General features: G+C 47.7%; 1 protein-coding gene across 1 annotated transcript in view; it reads left to right on the top strand.

Annotated features, from left to right (window-relative positions):
- Window positions 1-27083, top strand: part of OSBPL1A (oxysterol binding protein like 1A) — a 2145795-nt gene that overhangs the window by 1707799 nt on the left and 410913 nt on the right. Inside the window, exons 22-23 of the mRNA XM_086965647.1 lie at window positions 9255-9362; window positions 9450-9539. Of these exons, the coding sequence (XP_086821773.1) occupies window positions 9255-9362; window positions 9450-9539 (198 nt within the window). The remainder of the gene's footprint in view (window positions 1-9254; window positions 9363-9449; window positions 9540-27083) is intronic.

Raw genomic sequence — 27083 nt, 5'->3', positions numbered from 1 at the left:
CCCCAGCCTCTACACCAATTCAAGCTTCAGCCCCAACTCAGGCCCCGGCTTGGCTTGGGCACGTGGGCACTTGCTGCTCAGTACGAGAAAAAAAAATTTCCAGTACTTTTTTTTTTTTTTTTTTTACATCGCCTACTGCTTCTGGTGACAGCGCTGCGGTTACGACTGTCCGGTCGCTTCACCACGCTTCACCACTCACACGCTTGCAGCCACCCGGCTCCTGGCTTGGCTGACCGGCAAAGTGGTGACCGGCAAATATGGACTGGAGCTTCGCCAGTCCCCCGTCTGGCAGAGGTGCAGTACGGTGCAGTGAGATATGGGGCGGGTGGTACTAGGCAGGTGAGGCAGGGTTGTGAGGCTTCACTCTCTCCTCTGTCTTCTGCCCGCCTCTGCCTTCGGCTTCGCCTCTTGGCTCTTGCCGCTGCCTCCTCTCACGTGTGGTGCAGGGCGGCTTCGGCTTTCGGCTCTGAGAGATCCAAGAGCTTTTCTGTGCTCCGCTTTTCTGTAGCTCCACTCCGCTCGCACTGCTCGCTTCGCTTGATGGAAGGCTCCGGCCTCTGCTCTCTGGCTCTCTCTGGGGGATGTAGTCCCACCGAGGCAGCGGCGCTGATGGCGGCAAGGATGGCAGCGACCACAGGTAAGCAGGCACAGCGCCTCCCCAGCAACATTACAAAGGGCAGCACTCCCGGCGAGGGGACAGTCCTCTGGGGGCTCCGGGACCCCTTAGCTCCAGGGCACTGTGCTGCCCCGTGTCAGCCCCCTTGCATAGGCCGACACCACGGGGGAAAGGCGGACACTGCAGACTGCTATCTGCAGAACCGTGGACGTGGCTGTGCTCCGGCTGATCTACCGCCCCGCCGCCGCTCTTCGCAGCCTGCTCAGCAGCCGGGTATGCTGGAGCCGCGGGGGGGGGGATGGGGATGGGGGGGGTTCGAGTTTACCGTCGCGGGGGCCTCACAATAATCCTAGACAGCCCTGAGAAGCGGCAGCGGGCGACAATGCAGGAATGCAGGTGAGCAGAGCGGCGTCCTCCTCACGCTCCTTACTCCTCGTGCTGCTGTGGGTGCCGGCTGGAGGACTGCAAAACACGGACTAGCCATGAAAGGGACTTTCAGCTGCATCTGTACCGTCCTAGGCACCACGGTACTCAAGCTTCACAGCCTCTGCATTGCTGAAGATGCAGAACCTACCGCCCGTGGGTTGAGAAGCCAGTGGTAAGGTCAGATCTCTGTATTGGGGAGAATGTATGACATTGTTGTGGATTCTATTCATCAGTTGATCTTTTTGTGTCACCCCGAGTGGGCGGCTATGCCCAGATGTGGGTCCCATGCTCTCTATGCCACTGGAGTCAAGCGAGTCTGGCTGAGGAGGAGTGATAGCTCGAAACAGGTCCTAGGATGCTTGTTTCCCATCCAGGTGCAGAGTCACGTGGAGAGTCTGAAGCAGACGAACGTCTGGCCTAAGCTGGGAAGGAGCTGACCTGTGCAGTGGCGGTGCGCCCGAAGCCCCGTCCAGGGAGCTGACATTCAAGTCCTCCTACAGGAGTATCCTGTTAATTTGAGGCCGGGTGGTGTGACCGGCTGGAGGTGCCCTGCGATTCTACAATCACCCAGAGAGGTATCTTTGCACCTCTCCACTCCCTGCGGTGTAGGACTAAACAACGTTTAATTGGTGCATTCTATCTGAGAATCACATCCAGATAAGCAGCAGGCGCCGGGCGAGCCGCAGGTCCAGAGTGGAGCACGAGAGCTAAACTAAGTGGACCAAGGAGACAGCGACATTGAGGGGACCAAGGAGACAGCGATGTAGATATCGGTGAGAAATAGTGGTTTTTCTCACGACGCAGGAAACAGGCTGTGCTATCGCGGATCTGGGCGATTGCACGGGTGCATTGAGAGTCTAGACTGGTCCGGATTCACAGGAGGGACTTGCACTCGTCTACCCATGGCAGCCACAGCGCCTTGCTCCCTTGGCAGTATGGGCAGAGGAGACAAAACACAGAGCAAGCTGTCCTTTGATCAAAGGCGCTCAAAGTCATAAGACGCTACGGGAGAGGACAGAGTCAACACACAGGCGGGTGACGACGCTCCGGTGGGCACAGATATAAAAAGGATGCCCTTGGCTATGGAAAAAGGCCTCCAAAACAGCATGACGTCCCTAGGTTTGAAGATAGATGCCCTCACCTACAGAATGGCGAGGGGATCGACAAGCACGCTGAAAGGCTTGATATGTCTGAAAGAAGGCTAACAGAGGTGGAGGAAGCGCAAACGGAGCTGGACACTGATCATAAAAAAGTCGAGAAGCTTATGCTCGCCCTGCAAGACAAAACGGAGGATTTGGAGGCCCGCTCACGTCGCTGCAATCTCCGCATCACGGGCCTTCCAGAAACGACCCAGACGGGCAACATGGAGAAGTTCGTTGAAAAACTCCTGGTCACTCTCCTCGGAGAGGGTGTATTCTCTCCAATGTTTGTGGTGGAGCGTGCGCACCGTTCTCTGGGCCCCGCCCTCATCCTGGAGCACCGCCGCGCCCCATTATTGCCAAGTTGCTCAATTATAGGGACAGAGACGCGGCGTTGCGACTGACTAGGGACAAAAAGTCGCTACAATACGAGGGCTCACAGATCTCGCTTTATCCGGATTTTACTGCCACATTGCAGGAGGCCCGCAAGCACTTTGGCCCGTTTAAAAGACAGCTCAGAGACCTAGGTCTGGATTACACAATGCTATACCCGGCAAAACTGCGGGTTAACTGGCAGGGGCAATCCCACCTCTTTACCGATCCTAGTTCCCTGCAGCAAGAGTTGAAAGGATGGTCGAGGGAACAGCGTAAGGACGCGAACAGGCCGTCGGATGGCGAGGACAGGAGCAGCCAGCTGGATGAGCAGGAGTGACTCTTTTCCTCTTGTACGCTTCACGAGGAAGTAAGGGGTATGGAACAATGTTAACAGTGAGGTCTGGCCGTGAGGACAGTATAAATGTTGAGTTGGTTGGGTGGTTGTAGGCGGGGAGTGATCAGGAGAACTGATGGCCCAGATCGTGATCTCCGGAGTGTGAAACAGAGAGGTTGCTATTGACATCCTCACTGCTGGTTGTTGAAGACAATTGCTTTGGGGACATGTACAGACGACTAACGCAGGTTGGTCGGTATGCTAGAAAAGGAAGGGGAGGTATATTCAAATGCAGAAGATGCTTACAGTGATGTCAGAATTACTTAAAGGCTTGTATAACTTACATTTTACTTATGCACATGATACGGAGCAGCGAGAGGTTGGAGTAGAGTGTCTAGTATATCGTGCATTCGCACAGTACGCTGGTTGTGTGGCAACCTTGGCCCCCACGTGCATTGCACCCTTATGACTCCCAGAAGGTTCTACAGTTTGGGAATCGGTACGGGGGGAGGGTGGGTGGTGGAATATTCTGCAAGGCCAGGTTGGGGGCGGTCTGATGTGGGTGGGGGGTGGAAGTGTTTGTATGTTGGGAGCAAATGTTGTGGGGTGGGTGGGGTTTGTTTCAGCTCTTGAACATACAACGGAATGCAAACTCACACAATGTCCAAACACACGCACAGTTCAGGATAGAGAACAATGGCAAGTATGGCTGAACCAGGCAAACCTAGATCCACTGCCATGATAAAGACGCTCACATGGAACGTTAGGGGGCTTAATGATTACCGAAAGCTGAGAAAGGTGTTGAGTTATTTACAGTGACTTCAAGTGGATGTGGCACTCCTACAGGAGACTCACTTGCCACTAACGAGCAGGATGCTACATAGTAGAGATCTGGAGGGTAACATCACCGTAGCGGATTTTACAACTCATGCCAGAGGAGTGCTAACCTGGATTAATCCCAAATCGAAACTTACACTAGCGCTCCTGAGAGCAGACACGGCGGGCTATTTTGTTATATCGCGATGTAAAGGACTGGGGCTGTACTTAGTGGTAGTTAATGTGTATGGTCCAAACTATGATTCCCCAGAATTCTACCAGTCACTGGCAGCGACAGCCCGTGAATATGATACGGCCCAGTACCTCTGGGGCGGGGATTTTAACTTAGTACTTGACCCAGTGCTGGATAGATCTGCAGGTCCAACAGGCAGGCCTTCTGCAGCTGCGCAAACATTACACAGCGTGATCACTAGTTTTGATTTAGAAGATGTGTGGAGGGTGAGACATGCAGCGCAGGGGGGGGGGTTTACCCATTACTCGGCCTACTATGACATACACACCAGAATAGACTACTGGTTGGCGTCCTCCTCTAAGCTGGGACAGATACAGGACTGCAGGGTCCTTCCTAGTACTTTGTCTGACCACTCGCCACTACTACTAGTTATAGAGGCCCCTAGGAAAACAATTCCTCCGTTCACATGGCGATTCCCGCCATATTTGCTTCTCGGCCAAATGTTCAGAAGAGAGTTAGTTAGGCAATAGATGTCTTTTTTTAGGCCAACATAGGCTCTGTGGCAGCTTTCAATCAGTGTGGGAGGCATTCAAGGTATACATTAGGGGCATTGCGATGTCCAAGCATTCCGGGGTACTCAGATCCATTAGACATAGACTGACTGAGTTGGAGCGGCAGTTGGCACAGTTAGAAGAGCGACAGCGGAGAAACCCAGACACAGCTGTAGACGAAGAGATTAAGTCACTTTTTACTGAATATCATGAGAAAGCAGACAGGGAAGTTAAACACATGGGCAAGTATGCGACGGCTCGCGCATACGGAGAGGGGGAGATGCCTAGTTCAATTCTTGCGAGGGTGTTGAGAGGGAGGAAGAGAAGACCGCAGGGAACGGAGATAAGGTCTGAGGAGGGTGTGGTCCTCACGGACGAGATTGATATCGCACATACGTTTATAAGCTATTACACAAACTTATACTCCTCCAAGAGCGGAGACCTTGATGATGAAATTCTTGATTACCTGGAACATATAGAGCTACCTACGCTCACCAATACGCACAGGGAATTCCTGATAGAGCCAAATAGAGCAGGATGAGATTGCTGAGGCTCTCGCTGGCATGCGGTCGGGTAGTCCCCTCGGGGCAGACAAGCTCACAGTGGGTTTTTATAAAACCTTTCAGGATAAACTACTCCCGCACCTATCAACGCTGTTTGATGATAACTGCGTGGAGGGTATGATGCCGCACTCAATGAGAGAGGTGCTCTTAGTGACTATTCTTAAGCCGGGCAAGGCTCACGATGAGTGCAGCTCGTTTAGGCCCCTCTCACTGCTAAATGTCGACACAATAATTTTTGCGAAGGTGTTTGTGAATCGCCTGGCGCTCCTAGCTCCCATGCTGGTCGCACCGGAACAGGCGGGCTTCATCCCATGCAGAAATCTAACATATAATATTCGCACGGTCCTTGGCACCATGCAACATGTAAAGCAAGACACGAAGGCAATTGCAGTGTTCATAGATATGGAAAAGGCCTTCGATTCGGTGGAGTGGCCATTTATGCGACAAGTGCTATCAATCAATCAATCAATCAAAGCATTTATATAGCGCACTACTCACCCAGAGGGTCTCAAGGCGCTAGGGGAGGAGGATCCGCTACTGCTCGAACAGCCAGGTCTTGAGCTGCTTCCTGAAGGCGAGGTGGTCCTGGGTCAGGCGGAGGTGGGTCAGGAGGGAGTTCCATGTCTTGGCGGCGAGGTAGGAGAAGGACCGTCCCCCTGTGGTGGCTCTTCGGATTCGGGGGACGGCGGCGAGGGCGTGGCCGGCCGATTGAAGCTGGCGTTTGGGAGCGTAGAAGTTGAGGCGGCTGTTCGGGTATCCTGGTCCTTGGTTGTGTACGGCTTTGTGAGCGTGGGTGAGGAGACGTAAGGTGATTCTCTTGTTGACCGGGAGCCAGTGCAGGTCTCTCAGGTGTTCGGAGATGTGGCTGCGACGGGGAATGTCCAGGATGAGTCGTGCTGAGGCGTTCTGGATCCGCTGAAGTCTCTTCTGGAGTTTGGCGGTGGTTCCTGCGTAGAGGGAGTTGCCGTAGTCCAGACGGCTGGTGACGAGGGCCTGGGTGACCGTCTTCCTGGTCTCGGTGGGGATCCACCAGAAGATCTTACATAGCATGCGCAGGATGTTGAAGCACGACGAGGAGACGGCGTTGACTTGTCTGGTCATGGAGAGGGGTGAGTCCAGGATGAAGCCTAGGTTGCATGCGTGGTCTGTTGGTTTGGGTGCGCTGCCTAGGGCGGGTGGCCACCAGGAGTCGTCCCAGGCGGAGGGTGAGGATCCCAGGATGAGGACTTCCGTCTTGTCCGAGTTCAGTTTTAGGCGACTGTTCTTCATCCATTCGGCTACCTCTTTCATCCCTTCGTGGAGGTTGGCTCTGTCGGTGGCGGGGTCGTTGGTGAGGGAGAGGATCAGCTGGGTGTCGTCGGCGTAGGAGATGATGTTGAGGTTGTGCTGGCGTGCGATGTCTGCGAGGGGGCTCATGTAGACGTTGAAGAGAGTTGGACTGAGCGAGGAGCCTTGAGGAACGCCGCAGATGACTTCGGTGGCTTCAGATCTGAACGGGGGGAGGCAAACTCTCTGTGTCCTTCCGGCAAGGAAGGAGATGATGCTACAGCGGATGGGGCTGGGTCTACCATTCCTCCAAATGATTGGCTCCCTATACAACAAACCAAGGGCCAGACTGCGGCTCGGCGATCTGGTCACGGACTCCTTCCCAATCTGCAGCGGGACTCGACAGGGGTGCCTGCTATCTCCCCTGCTGTACGCCCTGGTGGCAGAACCGCTAGCGTGCGCATTGCGGGAATACCATGGCAACAGTGGCATAGGTTTCCTTGCATATAGGATTGTGTTCTCGATGTACGCGGATGACACCTTGCTGTATGTCCGCGACTCAGAACATAATTTATCCTCGATGTTTCGAGAAGTAGTACATTTCAGAGGCCTCTCGGGTCTGAAAGTGAATTGGACGAGGTCGCTGGCCTTCCCCCTCACCCCCGGCAACTCGGGAATATGACATGGAGTTCCCGCTGCTGTGGACCATGGACTCGATCAGATATCTAGGTGTACGGCTTCATACTGACTCTGAGATTTTGTTCAGTCAAAACTATGGGGTGGCTTTCAGTAAAGTGGAGGACGATCTGGAGGCCTGGTGTAGGCTCCAGCTTTCGCTCCTAGGTCGAATCTCGATCATGAAGATGGTGGTACTTCCTAGATTATTGTTTCTGTTTGCTACCATCCCGATAGGTTTACCTAAGGTTTTCTTTCGGAGACTGACACAGCTTATGATTAACTAGCTTGGGCGGGCAAGCAGGACACTCCTCACACTGCCATATAGAATGGGCGGCCTTGGCGCCCCAGACCTAGAGTTATCCTACAGGGTAGCTCAGGCGTCACACTTACTCACATGGGTACATGGTGACATGCCCATTCCCCACGTTCGTATGGAAAGACTATTTGCCGACCCACTTCTGCTCCCGGCTACGATCTTCAAGCCGGCGGACCGTAGGACTGGGATTTTGGACTCCATCACAGCAACTAACCATGTATGGCACTGCCTCCTGCAGTTACAGGGAGGGGCGCTGCTTTACTCGCCTAGTATGCCGGTGGAATTGGGTGTCCTTTTAGTTGTGTATTGCTGAACCCAATAAAGGTTTGGATCACGTTAAAAAAACAAAATAAACACGATTAGGTCAAATGGCAGACCTCTCTCCCGTCCCGATCAGATCTGACAGTAGTGACGGATGCGTCACTCCTGGGATGGGACGGCCAACTGGGAGAGGTGGAGATCAGAGGCCTCGGGTCTCTGGTGAAATCAGGACTTCTCATCAACCTGTTGGAGCTCAGGGCTATCTGACTGGCATTAAATGCCTTTCTGCCATCCTTCAAGGGAAGGCTAGTGCAGGTGTTCACGGACACCACCACTGTGGTACTGCAACAAACAGGGCTGGAAGGGGTCGTGGACCCTTTGTCAGGAGGCCCTGCATCTCAGGACAGGGCTGAAACATCAGGGCATTTCCCTTGAGGCTTAATATCTGGTGCGCTCCCTAAAAGCCAGAGCGGACTAGCTCAGCTGCAGATGCCTAGCAGATCACGAATTGCGTCTCCATCCGGAGGTGATGCAAGGTCTCTTTCAGCAGTTGGGAGAGTCTTAGTTAGATCTATTCGCCGCTTCAAGGAACGCACAATTTCCGCAGTTCTACGCGTCAGAGTTTCCAAGGCAGCTCTTGCTCTGAGACGTTTTTTGTTCTAAGTGGATCTCTGGCTTCCTGTACGTTTTTCTGCCCATACCACTCCTGGCAGATTTAGGTTTTCACTCACTGGACAACAGTGCGGAAGCTGTAAGCCCAGAATGCAGTGTCTCACAGAGACAAAGTTTCCTGCTTCAGCTGGGCTCTATCTCTAATACCAACTCCTTAGGAGCCCAGTAGTCCATGCAGCCTCGATGTGCCACTTTGCTTCTCATCTTAGCAGACCCCATTTTTCGCCATTTCTGTAATGGCATGGTAAAAAGGCATTCTCCTGTAAAAGAAGGGTATGCTATAGTGACTCGTACTTAGTTTGATGGTAGATAGTGTGCTTTTGGTTATTATTTCGGCATTTACAGACAGGTGGCATTCTGTGCCCCATTTGCCTCCATCACAGCCTTTACCACCTTGTTTAGGCTTGTACTTGTGTCCTTTTGTCGAGACTTACTGAACAAAAGCTTGAAATTACACTAGGCTTAATGGTCAAAATCTGCCATAACCGTACGACCTTTTACAGGTGAATGCAAATTTGTTTCCTGTTTAGAGGATTCAAGTTTAGGCACGATTCTCCTCCCACCAACCGGAACAAAACAGTGGGCACGTGTTTTTTATGTATTGTAAGAAGTGGTGTTACGTTACATAGTTTTAACCAACAATGCAAATGGTATAAAATGTGCAGTTAATTTGCAAACTATATATTTTATTATAAGCTCCGTTTAGAGGTATTTTCACCATAACATGTAGCACTCTTGGAATGGAAAGGGCATTGTTAGCTAGCCCTATGCTTTCAAGACCTTCGATACTTATTGCCATGGCCTCCCTCAGAGGTGGCAACTGTTTTAAAAATGTTGTGCACAAAAAGGTTCATGCAACCCAAAAGTGTTTTTACCAGGTAAAACATTGAACTACTGGTCTCTACTGCGAACAATTTTCTAAAGCAACTCAGTGCTTTGTCCTGTTGGGTTGCCATGTAAGGTTGGATAAGAGGGTATGGTGATGGTCTTTTATTCTTTCTTTGTTTTAAAGGTTAATGATTTTAATAGTTGTTACGTTGCTTCACAGGCACAATGAAGCCTACACGTGGTCCAATCCGACCTGCTGTGTACACAACATCATAGTGGGTAAACTATGGATTGAGCAATATGGCAATGTAGAAATAACCAATCACAAGTGAGTGTCTGGTCTTCGTTGTAATACTTTAATTCACAGCCTTTTTTCCATGAGCCCAGAGATAATTACAGTTCTCTCTCTTTTCAGGACTGGAGAGAAATGCATTTTGAACTTCAAGCCGTGTGGTCTTTTTGGAAAGGAGTTACACAAAGTAGAAGGCTACATTCAAGACAAAAGGCAAGTATCTCCAACTGTTTTAAATGCCCAATTGACAGTAGCCTTTAATGACATCTGAACCAGGTCACTTAATTTTTTTATTTTAAAACTGTATTTTCATTGATTTTCAATCATAAGAAAAAAAGAAAACATACAGTGCAAAAGATCCGTTCCATACACAAACTCCTATCAATTGCATATTTGACCTCAATGATGGTCTGGAGCGTAATACAAATCCAGGCAGCGGTCATCATTGAGCTGCATAAAAGTACATAGATTGTTAGGTTTGACTCCCTTTTATTCAATGACCTGCAGTTATACAATCTAAGGCAAAATTAATACTCATTCAGTCGTCACGTGTAATCAACTGATCAGTTCTTACAGATCACTCACTGTGTCAGAGCCATAGTTCGATTCCCTATCCTCTTGAAACGTGACTAACAATTAGGCCTACAGTAATATCTCATCAGCCGTCCCTTTGTCCGTACGTGACAGTTTTTATTGTGTTCCTCTACCACCCTCCAATCCATCAAGTCCCTTACCCAAATGTCTAACAGCACCACCTCAGCGCCTAGCTACCTAGTAGCTACCCGGCGCATTGCCAGTAGTAGGACCAGCTGAGCAGGTTTGTATGAAATTTTCCACCTCATGGGTCTGACCATCTTGCCCACAGACATGAATGCTGCCAGCTGAGTCCTGGGGATTCTTAGACCCATACCTTTCTCCATGCAAGGCAGCACCTGACCCCATTAATCTTGGACCTGAATACGCGTCTAAACCAGGTGGATAAAGGACACCCCTTCCTCACCGCAGCGCACACATTTCGCCCCCTTGTTGGGGTCCATCTTCAGTTTGTAGGGTGTGACATACGTACGGTGTAAAAAATTGGAAATGAAGGACCTTGAATCTATTGTTGTATGATACTGTGCGGACCAATTCCGCAGCCTTCTGCCAGTCGGAATCGGAGATGGGCATTTCTAGATCCCTTTCCCAGTCTGCTTGAACTACATACCATTTGTGTGTCTTGTCACCCATGATCACTTTGTAGAATAGTGTGGTCAAGTGTTGCCCGTCCCCTAACGAATGAGGCCCTCCAGAACTCCAGAGGGACAAGGCACCAAGGGGAACTTCCTCCAGATCTCCCTTGCGACACTTTCTAATTTGGCATAATCCAAAAAAATGCACAGAACCGATCTCAAAAGGGCCCTGAGTTTCCTGAAAAGTAACAAATGTTTCTCCTGGGTAAATGTTCCCCGCAAACTGGCATCCTCCCTCTCTCCATTGCTCCATGGCTATATGCCCATCTATATTTGCAAATAAACTTTCAGGAAACGATTAAAAAGGTGGACCTATACTATGCAATAACAATATGTGACTAGAAAGGGGATTATTCCAAAATATTTTCTTTTATTGAAAAAAACCTGATATGTATCAATGATATAGAGATATATATATATATACACTAGCAGCCCGCCCCAGCGTTGCCTGGGGCAGAAAGGGGCTGGGGGCAGTACACCCGCTCCCGACCGACTCCCTCCCGCCCCGACTCACTTGCGCCCCCCTCCCGCCCCGACTCACTCGCGCTCCGACATTTTCCTTTACTGCTGCCTCCTTCTTGCCTCCCCCTGCATCACACAGTCTCGCACTGAAGTTTCCCATTCCTTACCTGTGCCGCCGCTCCTCCTTCGTCGTCATCACGCACGTCGCGTCAAAGGTCATCACGCACGTCGCGTTGCGGCCAGCGCTAGGTCCTGGCCGGCGCTACTTTCAGGGGACTACTTTGTTTACAAACTTAATTTTTTTAATTTACTTTTTTTTTAAATGTATATAGCCTATGTCCATCTACACACCCTGACATTTTCATAGATGTATCGGGTGTGTAGATTAGCGCTGTGGTTCCCGAGTTTACCTGGCCAAAAGGTGCAAGTTCTCTCTTTATAATAGTAGTATAGATATACATATATATATATATATATATATATATATATATATATATATATATATATATATATATATATATATATATATATATATATATATATATATATCTCCAACCCTCTTTTCCCATTCCCAGCCGGGCTAGGAACAAAGACACAGCACTCCCGGGCTCAGATGGTACAGCAAAAAGTTTTTTATTTAAGCAAACGCGTTTCGGGACAGCGTCCCTTCGTCAGTGTTACAACTGTGAGTTGCGCGCCTCCATTTTAAAAAAAACAAGATTGGTTAGAAACATAGAAGACTGGCTCATTCTCAACCACACTAAAGTGGCGCCATCTTGAACCGTCTACATCGACTTCAATGCCCATATTTAATAAAGCATTTAAGCACATTTTCATGTAATGTTATAGGTTTTATAGATATTTAGCCGTGTATCGGCATATGCGACTAAGTTTTATAGTCGCGTGATGAACCCCTCATGTTTCAGATGTTATAAATGAGTATTCTCTCAATCGGGTTCAGAAGTGCGAGCTGAATAAATTATAGTCATGATAACAGTCACGATCTGTAGATCATGACAATATTTTAACCTCATTTAGGTTCTATCTTGCCGTGTATCGGCAATTGCAGCCAAACGGCTGCATACCCTCAAGTTCAAGTTCGGCATTTGTATAACGCCTTATATACCCAGAGGGTCTCAAGGCGCTTGAAGGGAGGGGTACTTTATTTGTCGAAAATCCAAGTTTTCAATTGTTTTCTGAAGGAAAGGTGGTTCTGAGTAAGGCGGAGATGGGTGGGGAGAGAGTTCCAGGTTTTGGCTGCTAAGTAGGAGAAGGATCTTCCCCCCCATGGTGGATTTGTGGATGCGTGGGATTGCGGCAAGGGCTTTCTACCAAATGTTTTAATCAGGCCGCTGCATGATTGACAACCTCACAAACATAAATACCCTCCACCACCCACACCACTTTATGACAATTTTTCACATATTCTTCATTTGTATGTTGTTGATAACTTTCATATCACATCATTCCATAGATTAGTTCATTAAAAAAAATATATCAAATTCATATGTCAGTTTTTGACATTCAAGAAAACATATCATCCCAAATGGATTGCCATATCCTCCCCCATATTCAGACCTCCCGGTGCCTTAGTTTCGAGGTCGATGATATAGCGGGATTCAAGTCTCCTAAGAGATAAGAGTCTGTTCCCTCCCCTTGGGCTTTCCGGCACACAGTCTAAACAGAAAAACCTTAGAAGGTCTCTGTTACTATTATGTTTGATCGCAAAATGTCGAGCGACAGGGTAAGTGAAATCCTTATTCATGATCGCTCTCATGTGCTCTAAAACTCTCCGCTTCACAGAGTTAATTGTGCTGCCAATGTATTTTAATTGGCAGGGACATGTTAGACAATAGACTGCGTGGTCTGTTTGGCAGGACATGAACTTATTAATCCTCCTTTCATTTGGACATCCTCTCACTTGATAGGTTAATGTGCGTTTACTGAAAGCACAGGCTTTGCACCTTCCACACGGGAAGAAGCCCTTTGCTTCCTTTAGCGTGCCTTTTATGTTATGTATGGGTTCCAGATGGCTATGAATCGCATGATCTCTCAAGGATCTTGCCTTCCTAAAGGTAAGTTGTGGGGTTGTGGGAATATCCGACCCCACAATGTGGTCTGCTTTCAGAATATGCCAGTGTTTAGTCATGATTGCTCTAAGTTTTGAGGAGTTTGCTGAATAGGTGGTTACCATGCAAAACTTTCCCTCTACAATAGGTTTCTCTTTCTTTTAGAACAATGCATTGCGTAGAACCTAAATGAGGTTAAAATAATGTCATGATCTACAGATCGTGACTGTCATCATGACTATAATTTATTCAGCTCGCACTTCTGAACCCGATTGAGAGAATACTCATTTATAACATCTGAAACATGAGGGGTTCATCACGCGACTATAAAACTTAGTCGCATATGCAGATACATGGCTAAATATCTATGAAACCTATAACATTACATGAAATTGTGCTTAAATGCTTTATTAAATATGGGCATTGAAGTCGATGTAGACAGTTCAAGATGGCCCCACTTTAGTGTGGTTGAGAATGAGCCCGTCTTCTATGTTTCTAACCAATCTTGTTTTTTTAAAAATGGAGGCGCGCAACTCACAGTTGTAACACTGACGAAGGGACGCTGTCCCGAAACGCGTTCGCTTAAATAAAAAACGTTTTGCTGTACCATCTGAGCCCGGGAGTGCTGTGTCTTTGTTCCTAGCCCGGCTGGGAATGGGAAAAGATGATTGGAGCCATTATTCTTAATCGCGGCACACCGCCGCGTTTCTGCGGCACCCGACACGAAGAGTGACCCACTGCAACGGTGTATCTGGAGCTTGGATTTTTACACGTGGGTGCACCGCCGCCAGCTGCAAACGAGAGGGGGAAGAACGATACTCCGCTGCTTGCAGAATTTGTTTTGGGAAGAAAGCTTTTGAACCTGATTAGAAAGCAGACGCCGTTGGGAGATATCGGCAGAAGGACTGAGCACTCCGCGATGAGAAAAACGGTTAGCCAGCATCTAAACATCTCCTCCTTGCCACTGTTATTTATCGTCATTTTCCGACATCCCAAAACGTGAAATTAGCAGGCGGTGTGTCGAGGGCTCATATAAAGTTTACAGCAACAGAAGGAGACAGGCGGGGTTCCGGGATCGGACCGCCTTAACCCTATTAGACGCAATAATGTTCAACATGAGTGAGCGCAGAGACGCAGCCGGGGGCATGTTTAAAAATAAAAACCCGGACATAACGAAACCACCATCCAAAGCGACCACAGAGGTAAAAAGTACCTTAGTCACACAATTCCAGAAATTAGAAAAACTTTGAGAGAGAACTTCGGAAGTGGTGGGAGGGAACATCACTCCAAGGCTACATTGAAGTACAGCGAGTGCCAAGAGGACTGCGAATATCTACTGTCCCTGCCTATGAAAACCCCGACCCTCTCCTGCTAGAAGCATGGGCCGCCCACGTTGCCTTATCCTGCAAAGGAATGCTGGAAATTCTGGTACAATTTGCTTGGAGTGACCGGGATAAGACGGTCAAGGAAATTGAGGCATTAGAAGAGATATTAAAAAATCCTGACAAGGAGGAACAGGAACAACTACGAACGGCCATGAAAAAGAGACTGCAAAAATATGAATTAAAAATCAAAATGAGAAAGCAGGAGAAATTTGATCGGGATGAGCTTGACTACGCGAAGGGCAGGGTACTGACCTTTGCCAAAAAATATGATCAGCCACGAAAAGACCTGACAAAGAAAGATCAGTTGCCAGGGGCATCATCAGAACCGAGAGTTGAAACATCGGACTCGGATGTGAATGCAAGTGAAGTCTCTGGGGATGAAGCGGCAGGCTCATCCGTCTCACCAACGAAGACTCCTTTTCATCAGGAGTTCAAAGTCATCAGACACAGTTGGCTAAGGGGTGGAAAGAACAAACCACCGGAAGAGGCAGACAAACAAGACGAGGTGGCTGGAAAAGGAAGGGGCAAAGGAAAAAGCAGTATAGCCTCGCGAACAACAAGAAGCAGGAGAGGACAAAGATGGTGAGACAAAGTGATTCCTTAACCTCTTGGGTGCTAATGACAAGGGTAACTCGTCATGGACTTTCCATTGATTTCAATGGAAATTATATGAGAGGAATAATAATGCCTTAGCAGTAAAGGGGTTAACAATTGTCAACTTATCAGAAAGGGTTCTGTCCCCATGTGAGGAGTCTGTTTTAAAACTGGGACTCACTTTTTGCCCGAATGTGCATATGGAATACACCCAAACAAGGATTGACCTCTACAAATTCATCAGGAAAATCAAACTGCACAAATACTTTATAGTGAAGCCAACAGCAAAGGAGGTCAAATATTTACGTGGCAATAAGAAGGGGACTGATCTCCTAAGTGTAAATGACCTTACAGCGTGTGAGCTATTAGAAAATTTGCGACAAGACAATGAAATTGACATAAATGCTTCCAACAACACTCTTACTCAAAGACTAGCATATGTTGATGTCGACCAGGAGGCACCAAATAGTGGGTTCAAATTACCTTCGAAATTCGTGCCTTAAACCACAATGGATACTATTGACACATTCTCTGATGTTGTCATCAGGGATCTGATGGCCATAAGAACTAAAAATTCTAAATCAAGAAATGACTTTAACATTACTAAGGAACAGAGAATGGCAATAAAAACTCTGGCAGACGACAAATCTATCATTTGCAAACCCTCTGACAAAGGAGGTAACATCGTAATCATGTCACGTGAAAACTATGTTGAGGAAGCAATACGCCAATTGCAGAACACACACTGTTATGCTCGAATTGACAAAAAGGAATACCTGATAAGTATTGAAACTCTACACGAACTTTTAAGGAAGTGGCATGATAAACAGATGTTAGAACTGGAAGAGTATCTATTTCTAAAAACTACTAACCCTATCATACCCACTTTCTACCACCTGCCGAAAGTTCATAAGTGTATCAACAAACCCCCAGGGAGACCAATTATCTCCTCGATTGGAGGTCTGACAGACAATCTTTCGAAATTTTTGGACCACTATCTCTTTGAATTTGTCTTGGATTTAAAATCCTATATACGAGACACCACAGACTTTATTGAAAAAATTGAAAGTCTGGTGTGGCAACCAACCTATGTTATGGCGACCCTCGATATAACAAGTTTATATACTTGTATTGATCATGGACAAGGACTAAAAGCCATTGATTATTTCTTGAGAAAGAAACCACTAAAATACGCTATGCATAACAAGATGATACTTGAATTGGTGAATTTTTGTTTGCATCATAACATCTTTCTTTTTCAGGAGGTCCTGTACAGGCAAATGTCAGGCACTGCGATGGGTTCCTGCTTTGCCCCCAGCTACGCAAATTTATTAGTGGGCTGGTGGGAGGAGCAGGAAGCCTGGAGCTCGGCAAATGCCACATGGAACAACAAAGTGGTCACCTGGTACAGGTACATTGATGACCTGTTCCTGGTATGGGATGGGTCTAACAAGGAGGTACAGGAATATATTGAGGTGTTAAACCGCAATGACTGCAATCTAAGGTTTACGGGGGATGTAAATAAAACACGAGTCAACTACCTAGATTTACAGGTATCTATAAAGGAGGGACAAATTTCCACTTCTCTTTATCGTAAGCCAACAGCTGGGAACAGTGTTTTGTTTGCGACCAGTAGCCATTCACGTAAACTAATCAACAGTATCCCTTATGGGGAGTTTTTAAGATTGAAGCGTAATTGTACTCATGAGGAAGATTTCAACCTAGCTGCCAGAGAGAGTACGGACAGATTCATAGAGAGGGGATATAAACCTAACCTCTTACTTGACACCTTGAATCGTGTGGAAAAATTGCCACGCAATGCATTGTTCGAAAAGAGAGAGAAACCTATTGTAGAGGGAAAGTTTCGCATGGTAACCACCTATTCGGCAAACTCCTCAAAACTTAGAGCAATCATGACTAAACACTGGCATATTCTGAAAGCAGACCACATTGTGGGGTCGGATATTCCCACAACCCCACAACTTACCTTTAGGAAGGCAAGATCCTTGAGAGATCATGTGGTTCATAGCCATCTGGAACCCATACATAACATAAAAGGCACGCTAAAGGAAGCAAAGGGCTTCTTCCCATGTGGAAGGTGCAAAGCCTGTGCTTTCAGTAAACGCACATTAACCTATCAAGTGAGAGGATGTCCAAATGAAAGGAGGATTAATAAGTTCATGTCCTGCCAAACAGACCACGCAGTCTATTGTCTAACATGTCCCTGCCAATTGAAATACATTGGCAGCACAATTAACTCTGTGAAGCTGTGAGTTTTAGAGCACATGATAGCGATCATGAATAAGGATTTCACTTACCCTGTCACTCGACATTTTGCGATCAAACATAATAGTAACAGAGACCTTCTAAGGTTTTTCTGTTTAGACTGTGTGCCGGAAAGCCCAAGGGGAGGGAACAGACTTTTATCTCTTAGGAGACTTGAATCCCGCTATATCATCGACCTCGAAACTAAGGCACCGGGAGGTCTGAATATGGGGGAGGAGATGGCAATCCATTTGGGATGATGTGTTTTCTTGAATGTCAAAAACTGAGATATGAATTTGATATATTTTTTTAAATGAACTAATCTATGGAATGATGTGATATGAAAGTTATCAACAACATACAAATGAAGAATATGTGAAAAATTGTCATAAAGTGGTGTGGGTGGTGGTGGGTATTTATGTTTGTGAGGTTGTCAATCATGCAGCGGCCTGATTAAAACATTTGGTAGAAAGGGTATTCTCTGAACGGGATTAAGTATGTGTGAGGGTATGCAGCTGTTTGGCTGCAATTGCCGATACACGGCAAGATAGAACCTAAATGAGGTTAAAATATTGTCATGATCCACAGATCGTGACTGTCATCATGTCTATAATTTATTCAGCTCGCACTTCTGAACCCGATTGAGAGAATACTCATTTATAACATCTGAAACATGAGGGGTTCATCACGCGACTATAAAACTTAGTCGCATATGCCGATACACGGCTAAATATCTATAAAACCTATAACATTACATGAAATTGTGCTTAAATGCTTTATTAAATATGGGCATTGAAGTCGATGTAGACAGTTCAAGATGGCGCCACTTTAGTGTGGTTGAGAATGAGCCCGTCTTCTATGTTTCTAACCAATCTTGGTTTTTTAAAAATGGAGGCGCGCAACTCACAGTTGTAACACTGACGAAGGGACGCTGTCCCGAAACGCGTTTGCTTAAATAAAAAACTTTTTGCTGTACCATCTGAGCCCGGGAGTGCTGTGTCTTTGTTCCTAGCCCGGCTGGGAATGGGAAAAGAGGATTGGAGCCATTATTCTTAATCGCGTTTCTACGGCACCCGACACGAAGAGTGACCCACTGCAACGATGTATCTGGAGCTTGGATATATATATATATATATATATATATATATATATATATATATATATATATATATATATATATATATATATATATAATTTCATCACGCAGCTCAACATTAACACGTGCAACCTAGAATTTACCCACCCTATGAGCCAGGAGAGCGTCTGTTTCTTAGACGTTTGGGTTTTAGTCAGCAACAACAAATTACAAACTACTTTGTTTCGTAAACCAACTACTGGCAACACTGTCCTTCATGCGAAAAGTCACCATCCTGCACATTTGATACGCAGCATCCCCTTTGGGGAGATGCTGCGTGTTAAGCGTATTTGCAGCACGAAGGAACAGTGTAGACAGGCACAGGAGGAGAGTAAAAAACGCTTTTTATTGAGGGGATACTCTGTAACAACTATAGATTCCGCGATCAAAAAAGTCAATGCCATGCCAGGGGAGGTTGCTCTTCAACCTCGGAAGGGTACAACAAAAGAACCTGACAATTCCAATCAACCAGTTAGATTGGTACTAACATTCAGTCAGCAGACCCAGGCATTGCGTAAAATCGTGACTAAAAACTGGAATCTTGTGAATAATGGCCCAACCATAGGCCACCTCATGTCAACTAAACCTAGCATTTCATACAAAATGATTTGAAGCATAAAAGCCTTTGAGAAAGGGGTTTTTCACCCTGAAACGCGTCAGTCGAACATAAATAATGGTTTCCTACAGGCAGGCTGACGACAAGCACCGGATGGTGGAGGCGCTGTTGAGTGCTCCTCTAAGCTTCTGGGCACTTTGTTATGGATATTACGTTCACACCCGTCCTGCCGTGGGGGGGGGGGGGGGGGAGCACCATCTCTAAGAAAAAGGAAAAGAGAGGCTGCCGGTGGGGAACTTTTCCGACACCAACAAGCACAGCAAATCAAGTAAAGTCAACTTAACTGCGCGATTCTGGAATTTACTATAGATTTGAACCTTCGTAATGAATAAACATTGTGGCGCTGATTGACTGATGACAACTGCATGAACTTACTGACCTCCTGAGGCGGAAGCCGGGAGAGTCGCTCTAGCGATTTCTTAATTAATTGTGTAATTGATGTGATTTTAATACAGATTTTACTATTTAGAGTGTACTTTGTGAAATACAACAATACTACCTCGATCCCCTGGGCTCTCCCGTGCAGCTGCAGGAACGCTGCCGCGGGATACTTCCTGGTGTGGACGCCCTCCCCTGGGACACGCAGGCCACGCCCACCACCTGTCAGGCCACGCCCCTTTCTCGCCGAGCATTTAAATAGCGCGCCAAATCGAGCGCGAGGCAGAACTTACTGACCTCCTGAGGCGGAAGCCGGGAGAGTCGCTCTAGCGATTTCTTAATTAATTGTGTAATTGATGTGATTTTAATACAGATTTTACTATTTTGAGTGTACTTTGTGAAATACAACAATACTACCTCGATCCCCTGGGCTCTCCCGTGCAGCTGCAGGAACGCTGCCGCGGGATACTTCCTGGTGTGGACGCTCTCCCCTGGGACATGCAGGCCACGCCCACCACCTGTCAAGCCACGCCCCTTTCTCGCCGAGCAGTTAAATAGCGCGCCAAATCGAGCGCGAGGCAGAACTTACTGACCTCCTGAGGCGGAAGCCGGGAGAGTCGCTCTAGCGATTTCTTATTTAATTGTGTAATTGATGTGATTTTAATACAGATTTTACTATTTTGAGTGTACTTTGTGAAATACAACAATACTACCTCGATCCCCTGGGCTCTCCCGTGCAGCTGCAGGAACGCTGCCGCGAGATACTTCCTGGTGTGGACGCCCTCCCCTGGGACACGCAGGCCACGCCCACCACCTGTCAGGCCACGCCCCTTTCTCGCCGAGCATTTAAATAGCGCGCCAAATCGAGCGCGAGGCAGGACTTACTGACCTCCTGAGGCGGAAGCCAGGAGAGTCGCTCTAGCGATTTATTAATTAATTGTGTAATTGATGTGATTTTAATACAGATTTTACTATTTTGAGTGTACTTTGTGAAATACAACAATACTACCTCGATCCCCTGGGCTCTCCCATGCAGCTGCAGGAACGCTGCCGCCGGATACTTCCTGGTGTGGACGCCCTCCCCTGGGACACACAGGCCACGCCCACCACCTGTCAGGCCACACCTCTTCCTCCACCTCTTATTTAATATGTGCTTCCACCGGAAGCGCAGCGGACGAGCGCAGCGGGAGCGCCTAAGGCAAGCCCGTCTGCGCCCGTCCGCGACCAGACCGCGGCCGGGGCCAGTTATGCTGCCGGTAATTGAACACAAGGTGGAAGGATAGTGTGGTCAGGTGAGGACTTAAGGACTTTTGATCCCCCATCCGAATGTTGCTCTCATACTACAGATCCTCAGACCTTCACCCCCCCTCAGATCTGTGGCAATTGTGGGATAATTCTTGGCATTGAAGACTCTGTGAGGCTCTCCAATCCCAAACCTCCAACTCAGATAGGCCTTAGAGCTGGCCTACTGAACTGCAGATCCCTAGCCAAACACTCAGATGATGTTTGGCTATTACTAGAAGAGCAGGAGTGGGATGTCCTGTTTCTAACAGAAACTTGGATCAAGGAGGACAACTTGACCTCTATTGCATTAGCAGTCCCCCTGGGATTTAAAATATGTCTCGCCAACCGTCCTGGCGCAAAAAGAGGCGGAGGTGTAGCTTTTATCTTTAAAGAGCAGCTAACATTAACATCTTCGGCCCCCACTACTATTCAGGGAATTGAAGGCCTTCACTTCTGTTTTCAGGTGAGCCCTCAGCTATCGCTAGCAGGATTAGTAATTTATCGCCCTCCGGGTGGCGTAGACCCCAACTTACTCGCCCTACTAGACACGATTGTTCAGAGCTCCCTCCTCCACCCCCAATTCATTGTGGTAGGAGACTTCAACATCCATATGGATAAACCAGACTCTACCGTGGCAGAGCTGCTCAGAGCTACGTTAAATACGGCCAGGCTTCGACTGATCGATGAGGGCCGTACACATACAGGGGGCCACACGCTCGATCTTATTTTCTCTAATATTAAGGATGTGCTGCCTGAGGTACCACTCCCTCTGACATGGTCAGACCATTCACTGGTCCCATTTAAACTGAACATGGTATATGACATTCCAGCTTCAAGTAAATGTTATTTCTTGAAGAGACAATGGAAAAAACTGACCCCCGATACTATGGGCCCTGTCTTGGCACAGACTACCCCATCTCTGACCGACAATGCGAATATAGATGCACAGCTCCTTAATGAGTGGGTCGGAAAGATGGTTTCTTCCATTGCACCGGCCTCACGAGCACTATCAAAGAGAGACTCCCCCTCAGCCCCCTGGTTTTCGCAGGACCTGAGGAAAGAGAAAGCAGCCTGTAAAAAGCTGGAAAGACTATGGAGAGCAAACTACGGGTTGGAAGAAAGAACTATATATAAGGAAGCATCCAAAAAACTACGGAAAGCAATTAGAAAAAGTAAAAAACAATTTTATGCGGACTCTATTCAACAGGCAGAACAGTCAAGCAAACAGATTTTCAAGGTGGTACAGTCGTTTTTTAAACCCAAGTGCATTGAGAGGGAGGTTTTGCCGACACCTACTCTATGCGAACACATCTCTGAGTTCTTTGACCAAAAGATCAAAAAGGTGTATGAATCTTTTGGACCAGAAGTAAAAACATTGAAACAGGACCTTGCGATTAAAGACGAGACGGGTGAGACCATCACCCAGTTCATGAGTATTTCCCTGAGTGAGGTAAGACAAGAACTTATCCGATGCAAATCCGGCTCCCCAGACGACCCGTGTCCAGACTAAATTATGGGGCTCTTTAGCTGAGTTTGTAGCCCCCACATTACAACATATTTGGAACTCATCCATCGCTTCGGGAATATTCCCGAACGTCTGGAAACATGCTACTCTCCTCCCGCTAAAGAAAAAACCTAACGGAGATCCAGAGGACCTTAGTAATCTTCGCCCGATCTCACTGTTAGCCGCCCCTGGAAAAATGTTGGAGAAAGTTATACAGCGTCAACTGAGCAAATTTATATAAGTAAATAAGGTACTACATGAGACACAGTCAGGCTTCCGACCCGGCTTTAGCACGGAAACAGCGCTTATTGAGGTAGCCAAGTCAGTAAGGTGGTCGATGGATGCAGGTAACTCAGCGATGCTGGTACTCCTGGATCTGTCGGCCGCCTTCGACACGGTGGACCATGCCAGACTACTCAGTCGCCTGGCCGAGATAGGTATCCAGGATAAGGCACTGGGATGGATACACTCCTATCTGTCCCAGAGAACTCAGAAGGTGGCACTAGGGACGGTCTCTTCAGCACCCAAGGTCCTCAGCTGCGGAGTACTGCAAGGGTCGGCTCTCAGCCCCCTTTTGTTCAACATCTACCTCGCTCCTCTCTTTACGCTGATTGCCAACTGGGGCGTCAAGGCAATTTCCTATGCCGACGACACCCAGTTGGTATTTCCGTACTCAGAGGTGTCGCAGGAGTCCTTCTCGAACTTCAAAGGCTGTCTCCAAGATATAGCCCATTGGATGAACACGAATAAATTAAAATTAAATGCCAATAAGACCGAAGTAATCTTCTTTGGCAGAGGCCCTACCCCCGCCTTAGAACTTTGGTGGCCGACGGAGATGGGCCTAGCCCCCTCACCCAGCCGCACAGCAAAAAATCTTGGAGTGAGGTGGGACGATAGCATGTCCTTCACCTCACACATCCAACAAGTCGCCGGCTGCTGCTTGAGCAAACTGAGAAATCTCCGTAAAATCCTGAGACTCCTCCCGGAGAGCTGCCAGAAAACGGTAATCCATGCCACTGTTACATCAAGGCTGGATTACGCCAATGGACTCTACCTAGGCCTACCAAAATACCTGACGCAAAAACTTCAGGTAGTTCAAAATGCGGCTGCGAGACTGCTACTGCAAATCCCGCTCAAGCAGTCAGTCTCTCCGCATCTTCAATCACTGCATTGGCTGCCAGTTGCCAGCAGAATAAAATTTAAAGCACTTACGCTGGCTTTCAGATCTCTGCATGGCTCCTGCCCAGAATACTTGAAAAACCGGCTCCCGAGATACTCTCAAACCCGCGCACTGCGATCCAATTGCCGCGTTCAACTGGCCGTCCCTCGTACGAAAAAGGCTCGACTAGGCCGCCGTACTTTTTCGGCAAATGTTACCTCTTTATGGAACACTTTACCACAAGAAATCCAGCAGGCCCCTTCTGAACCTTGCTTTAAGAAACTGCTGAAAACGTGGCTCTTCACCCAACCCCGCTAGCTCTCCTACTTCTCGCCTCCAGGTCAACTGTGTTCGCCTAGCGCCGGGACACCTCCTAGCGAGGTAGCTGTTCGCGCTTTATAAAATGCAGTATTATTATTATTATTATGTCCCAGAATGCACGGGACAGGCATACTGCACTTAGCAGGGCTCCTGATGACACGTGGGGCCAGCACTTAATAAAAACACATCAGCAAAAAACGGATGTTTCAGTGCCATGATTTGAAGCATAAAAGCCTTTGAGAAATGGGTTTTTCACCCTGAAACGCGTCAGGCGAACATAAATGATGGTTTCCTGCAGGCAGGCTGACGACAAGCACCGGATGGTGGAGGCGCTGTTGAGTGCTCCTCTAAGCTTCTGGGCACTTTGTTATGGATATATATATATATATATATATATCTAGACTACTATTATAAGGAGAGAACTGTGTCCTTTGACCCAGGTAAACTCGAAAAGTACACCACCAATCGCAACACCCAATACAGTGTTGGAAAGGGGGGGTCCTGTAGATGGACATAGGCTATAAAAAATATAAAAATAAACGTTATTTAAAAAATAAACAATAAAAAAAAGTCGTCCGTAAGAAATAGAGCCGACCGTGTGCGCTAACAACGTTGACGTGCGTGCTGACATCATCTAGCGCGGGGAGGAGCGGTGGACAGCAGCGGTGAAGTCGGGCTGAGATACATGAAGCGCGGGGAGGAGCGGAACGTGTGCGGCTCAGAGAAGCGTTGGGAGGAGGCGGAACGATGAGCGGTGAAGTCGGGCTGATGGGAGGAGGCGGAACGAGGAGCGGTGAAGTCGGGCTGATGGGAGGAGGCGGAACGAGGAGCGGTGAAGTCGGGCAGATGGGAGGAGGCGGAACGAGGAGCGGTGAAGTCGGGCAGATGGGAGGAGGCGGAACGAGGAGCGGTGAAGTCGGGCTGAGGTAGGTGGAGCGCTGGGAGGAGGAGGAACGTGTTCGGCTGAGTGAAGCGCAGGGAGGAGTGGAAATGTTGTGGCGGGGGCCGGGGCGGGAGTGCACGCAAGGCGGAACGTGTGCGGCTGAGTGAAGCGCGGGGAGGAGTGGAAATGTCGTGACGGGCGGGAGTGCACGCAAGCCTGAAATGCTGCCCCCAGCCCCCTTCTGCCCCAGGCAACGCTGGGGCGGGCAGCTAGTGTGTGTGTGTGTGTATATATATATATATATATACATATATATATATATATATCCACACACTCTCCTTTCGAGAAAAGAGACAGAAACCCTGGAGGAAACGGTAGGAAGCCTTCGTTTGATTACACAATGACGAATGCATTTCGGCAGCCCTCTGCCTTCTTCAGCGCCCAAAGCATCCTGTAGTCACACGCGGTGGATGAGTCCCTCCTCTTAATCACTTGCTGTTGCAAGCCCGCTCTACCCCTTGATGTTAAGTTCACGCACCTGTGTGAAGTCCCGAAAGTAGGGCAAGACTTCATATCTATACATATATATATATATATATATATGTGTTGCCACAGACCTCCAAAGTAGTCGGACGTACAAAAAAGACGGCACTCCAAGTCAGCGTTACTACCAGGATGGCTTATTGGCAGACCCCCCTGCCCCCTCGACAAACGCGTTTCACCTTTTCGGCTTCATCAGTGTCAGCCATTGTTAGTGCGCTACGTCATTATATTCCCAACCACTTCTCACAACATAAACAGGGGACTAGTGCTCGCCTAGATGTTAGTGGCGGCCATCTTTGAGTGTGTAAATTTACAAATCGTATATACAACAATATACATTATGTACAAGGGAACAAATGACGATTTTAGAAAGTACTAGTGCAAAATTAAAAAAGAAATTTTTAAGAAAAAAACAAATAGCAGGGTGTATATGTTCCATTGTCAATTGTATGTACATATATATCTTTTACTATTGCAGTCCACAATGTATTGACATTCTCCTATGTACAGCTTATATATACTTGGAGTATTTAATTTATATACAAAATTGTGCCCTGTATGGGCTCAATTGACAATTGTTTTCTACCCTGTTCAGTTATAGACATACTGCCCTGTATGGGCAAAAATCCATTCAGTGATTGTCTGTTCATACCAGATGAGTTGTTACAACTGGAAAGACATCCCATAATGATGGTTAAGAAATGGGTTAGTCTACTTGCAGTATTTGTCTATGTTATAGTGCCAGCTTAGGGGGTGAATGACAGTTATTCTAAATGAACCCAAAGTTCTTCATCGTTATTTTTTTTTAAACTTTATTTTTGTGCAGGTATAAAAGAATACAGTCACACCATGTTCATATTCAGTATGATAAAACTCCCATCATAATACTATATCCACAGCCTTCATGCCCACAGCCCGGAGGCCGGGCGGCGACATAAATTTCGTTAAGTGCGTTGCTGTTATTCTGAGAGTTGCGAGCATTTCACGTAACTCCACAAACCTGCTTTTGTTTTATTTTTTCTCCCACAACTCCCCCGCCCCCCCCCTATCAACAAAACTGGCTGGCTTCTCCCCTCAACGCGGTAACAGTCCGATCACATGTCTATCCAACTAAGTGTCACTAGTCCATCAATGCCATTTGTGCCTACTCTACTGATACTTGTCTCTCTCCCCATGTTACTGTAGATCCCCGTATATGTGTGATGTCTCTAGGTTGTCAGTGGTTTGGTCCGCTACCGAGCATTAATCGATATCGGGTGAACTCCCACTCCCTCCTCTGTACTTTGTTCGTCTATGAGTCACCTCCTAAATGCCCGGCTTCCAGGCCATGGTATTGTCTCCATTTACCCCATACCTTCCGGAATTTTCTGGGACAGCCTCTCGCTTTGTACGTCACTCGTTCTGCAGTCATATAGAGGTCCAACCCTCTCCTCCACTCCTCTACTTCCGGCCTCTCCGCCACTCCCCAGTATTTTGCAATATCCCTTTTCGCTACAACTAAGGCCAGCACCAGGAAGATAGCATGTGGGCGCGGCAGGTCCACTTCTGTCACCATGCCCAGTAGTGCCAGTCTCGGGTCCAGTGTCAGCTCTACTCCCAGTACCTCCCCCAATTCCGCGAAGATGTGAGACCAATACACTTGAATCACCGCACAGGACCAGATAGTGTGGTAGAAGTCCCCTCGTTCGGCCCTGCAGCGAAGACAGGTGTCATCTGCTATCCTCCCCATTTTGAGGAGACGTCCCCTATCAAAGTACGCCTGTGCAGCACATTCAACTGAATCAGCATGAGCCGTGACTTAATGGCCACTTCTCGGGGGTGCATCAGGATCAGCTCCCAGTCCAAATCTTCTAATTGCCCCACTTCCGCCTCCCACACTCTCCTGAGTTTCGCCAAATTCCCTAACATGTTATTTGTGAGTGTCTTGTAT

This window comes from Lissotriton vulgaris, chromosome 4_1 (genome assembly GCF_964263255.1).
Source record: "Lissotriton vulgaris chromosome 4_1, aLisVul1.2, whole genome shotgun sequence".
NCBI classification, from domain to species: domain Eukaryota; kingdom Metazoa; phylum Chordata; class Amphibia; order Caudata; family Salamandridae; genus Lissotriton; species Lissotriton vulgaris.
The sequence above is the reverse complement of the archived record's forward strand: the minus strand, read 5'-3'. Positions and strand labels throughout refer to the sequence as shown.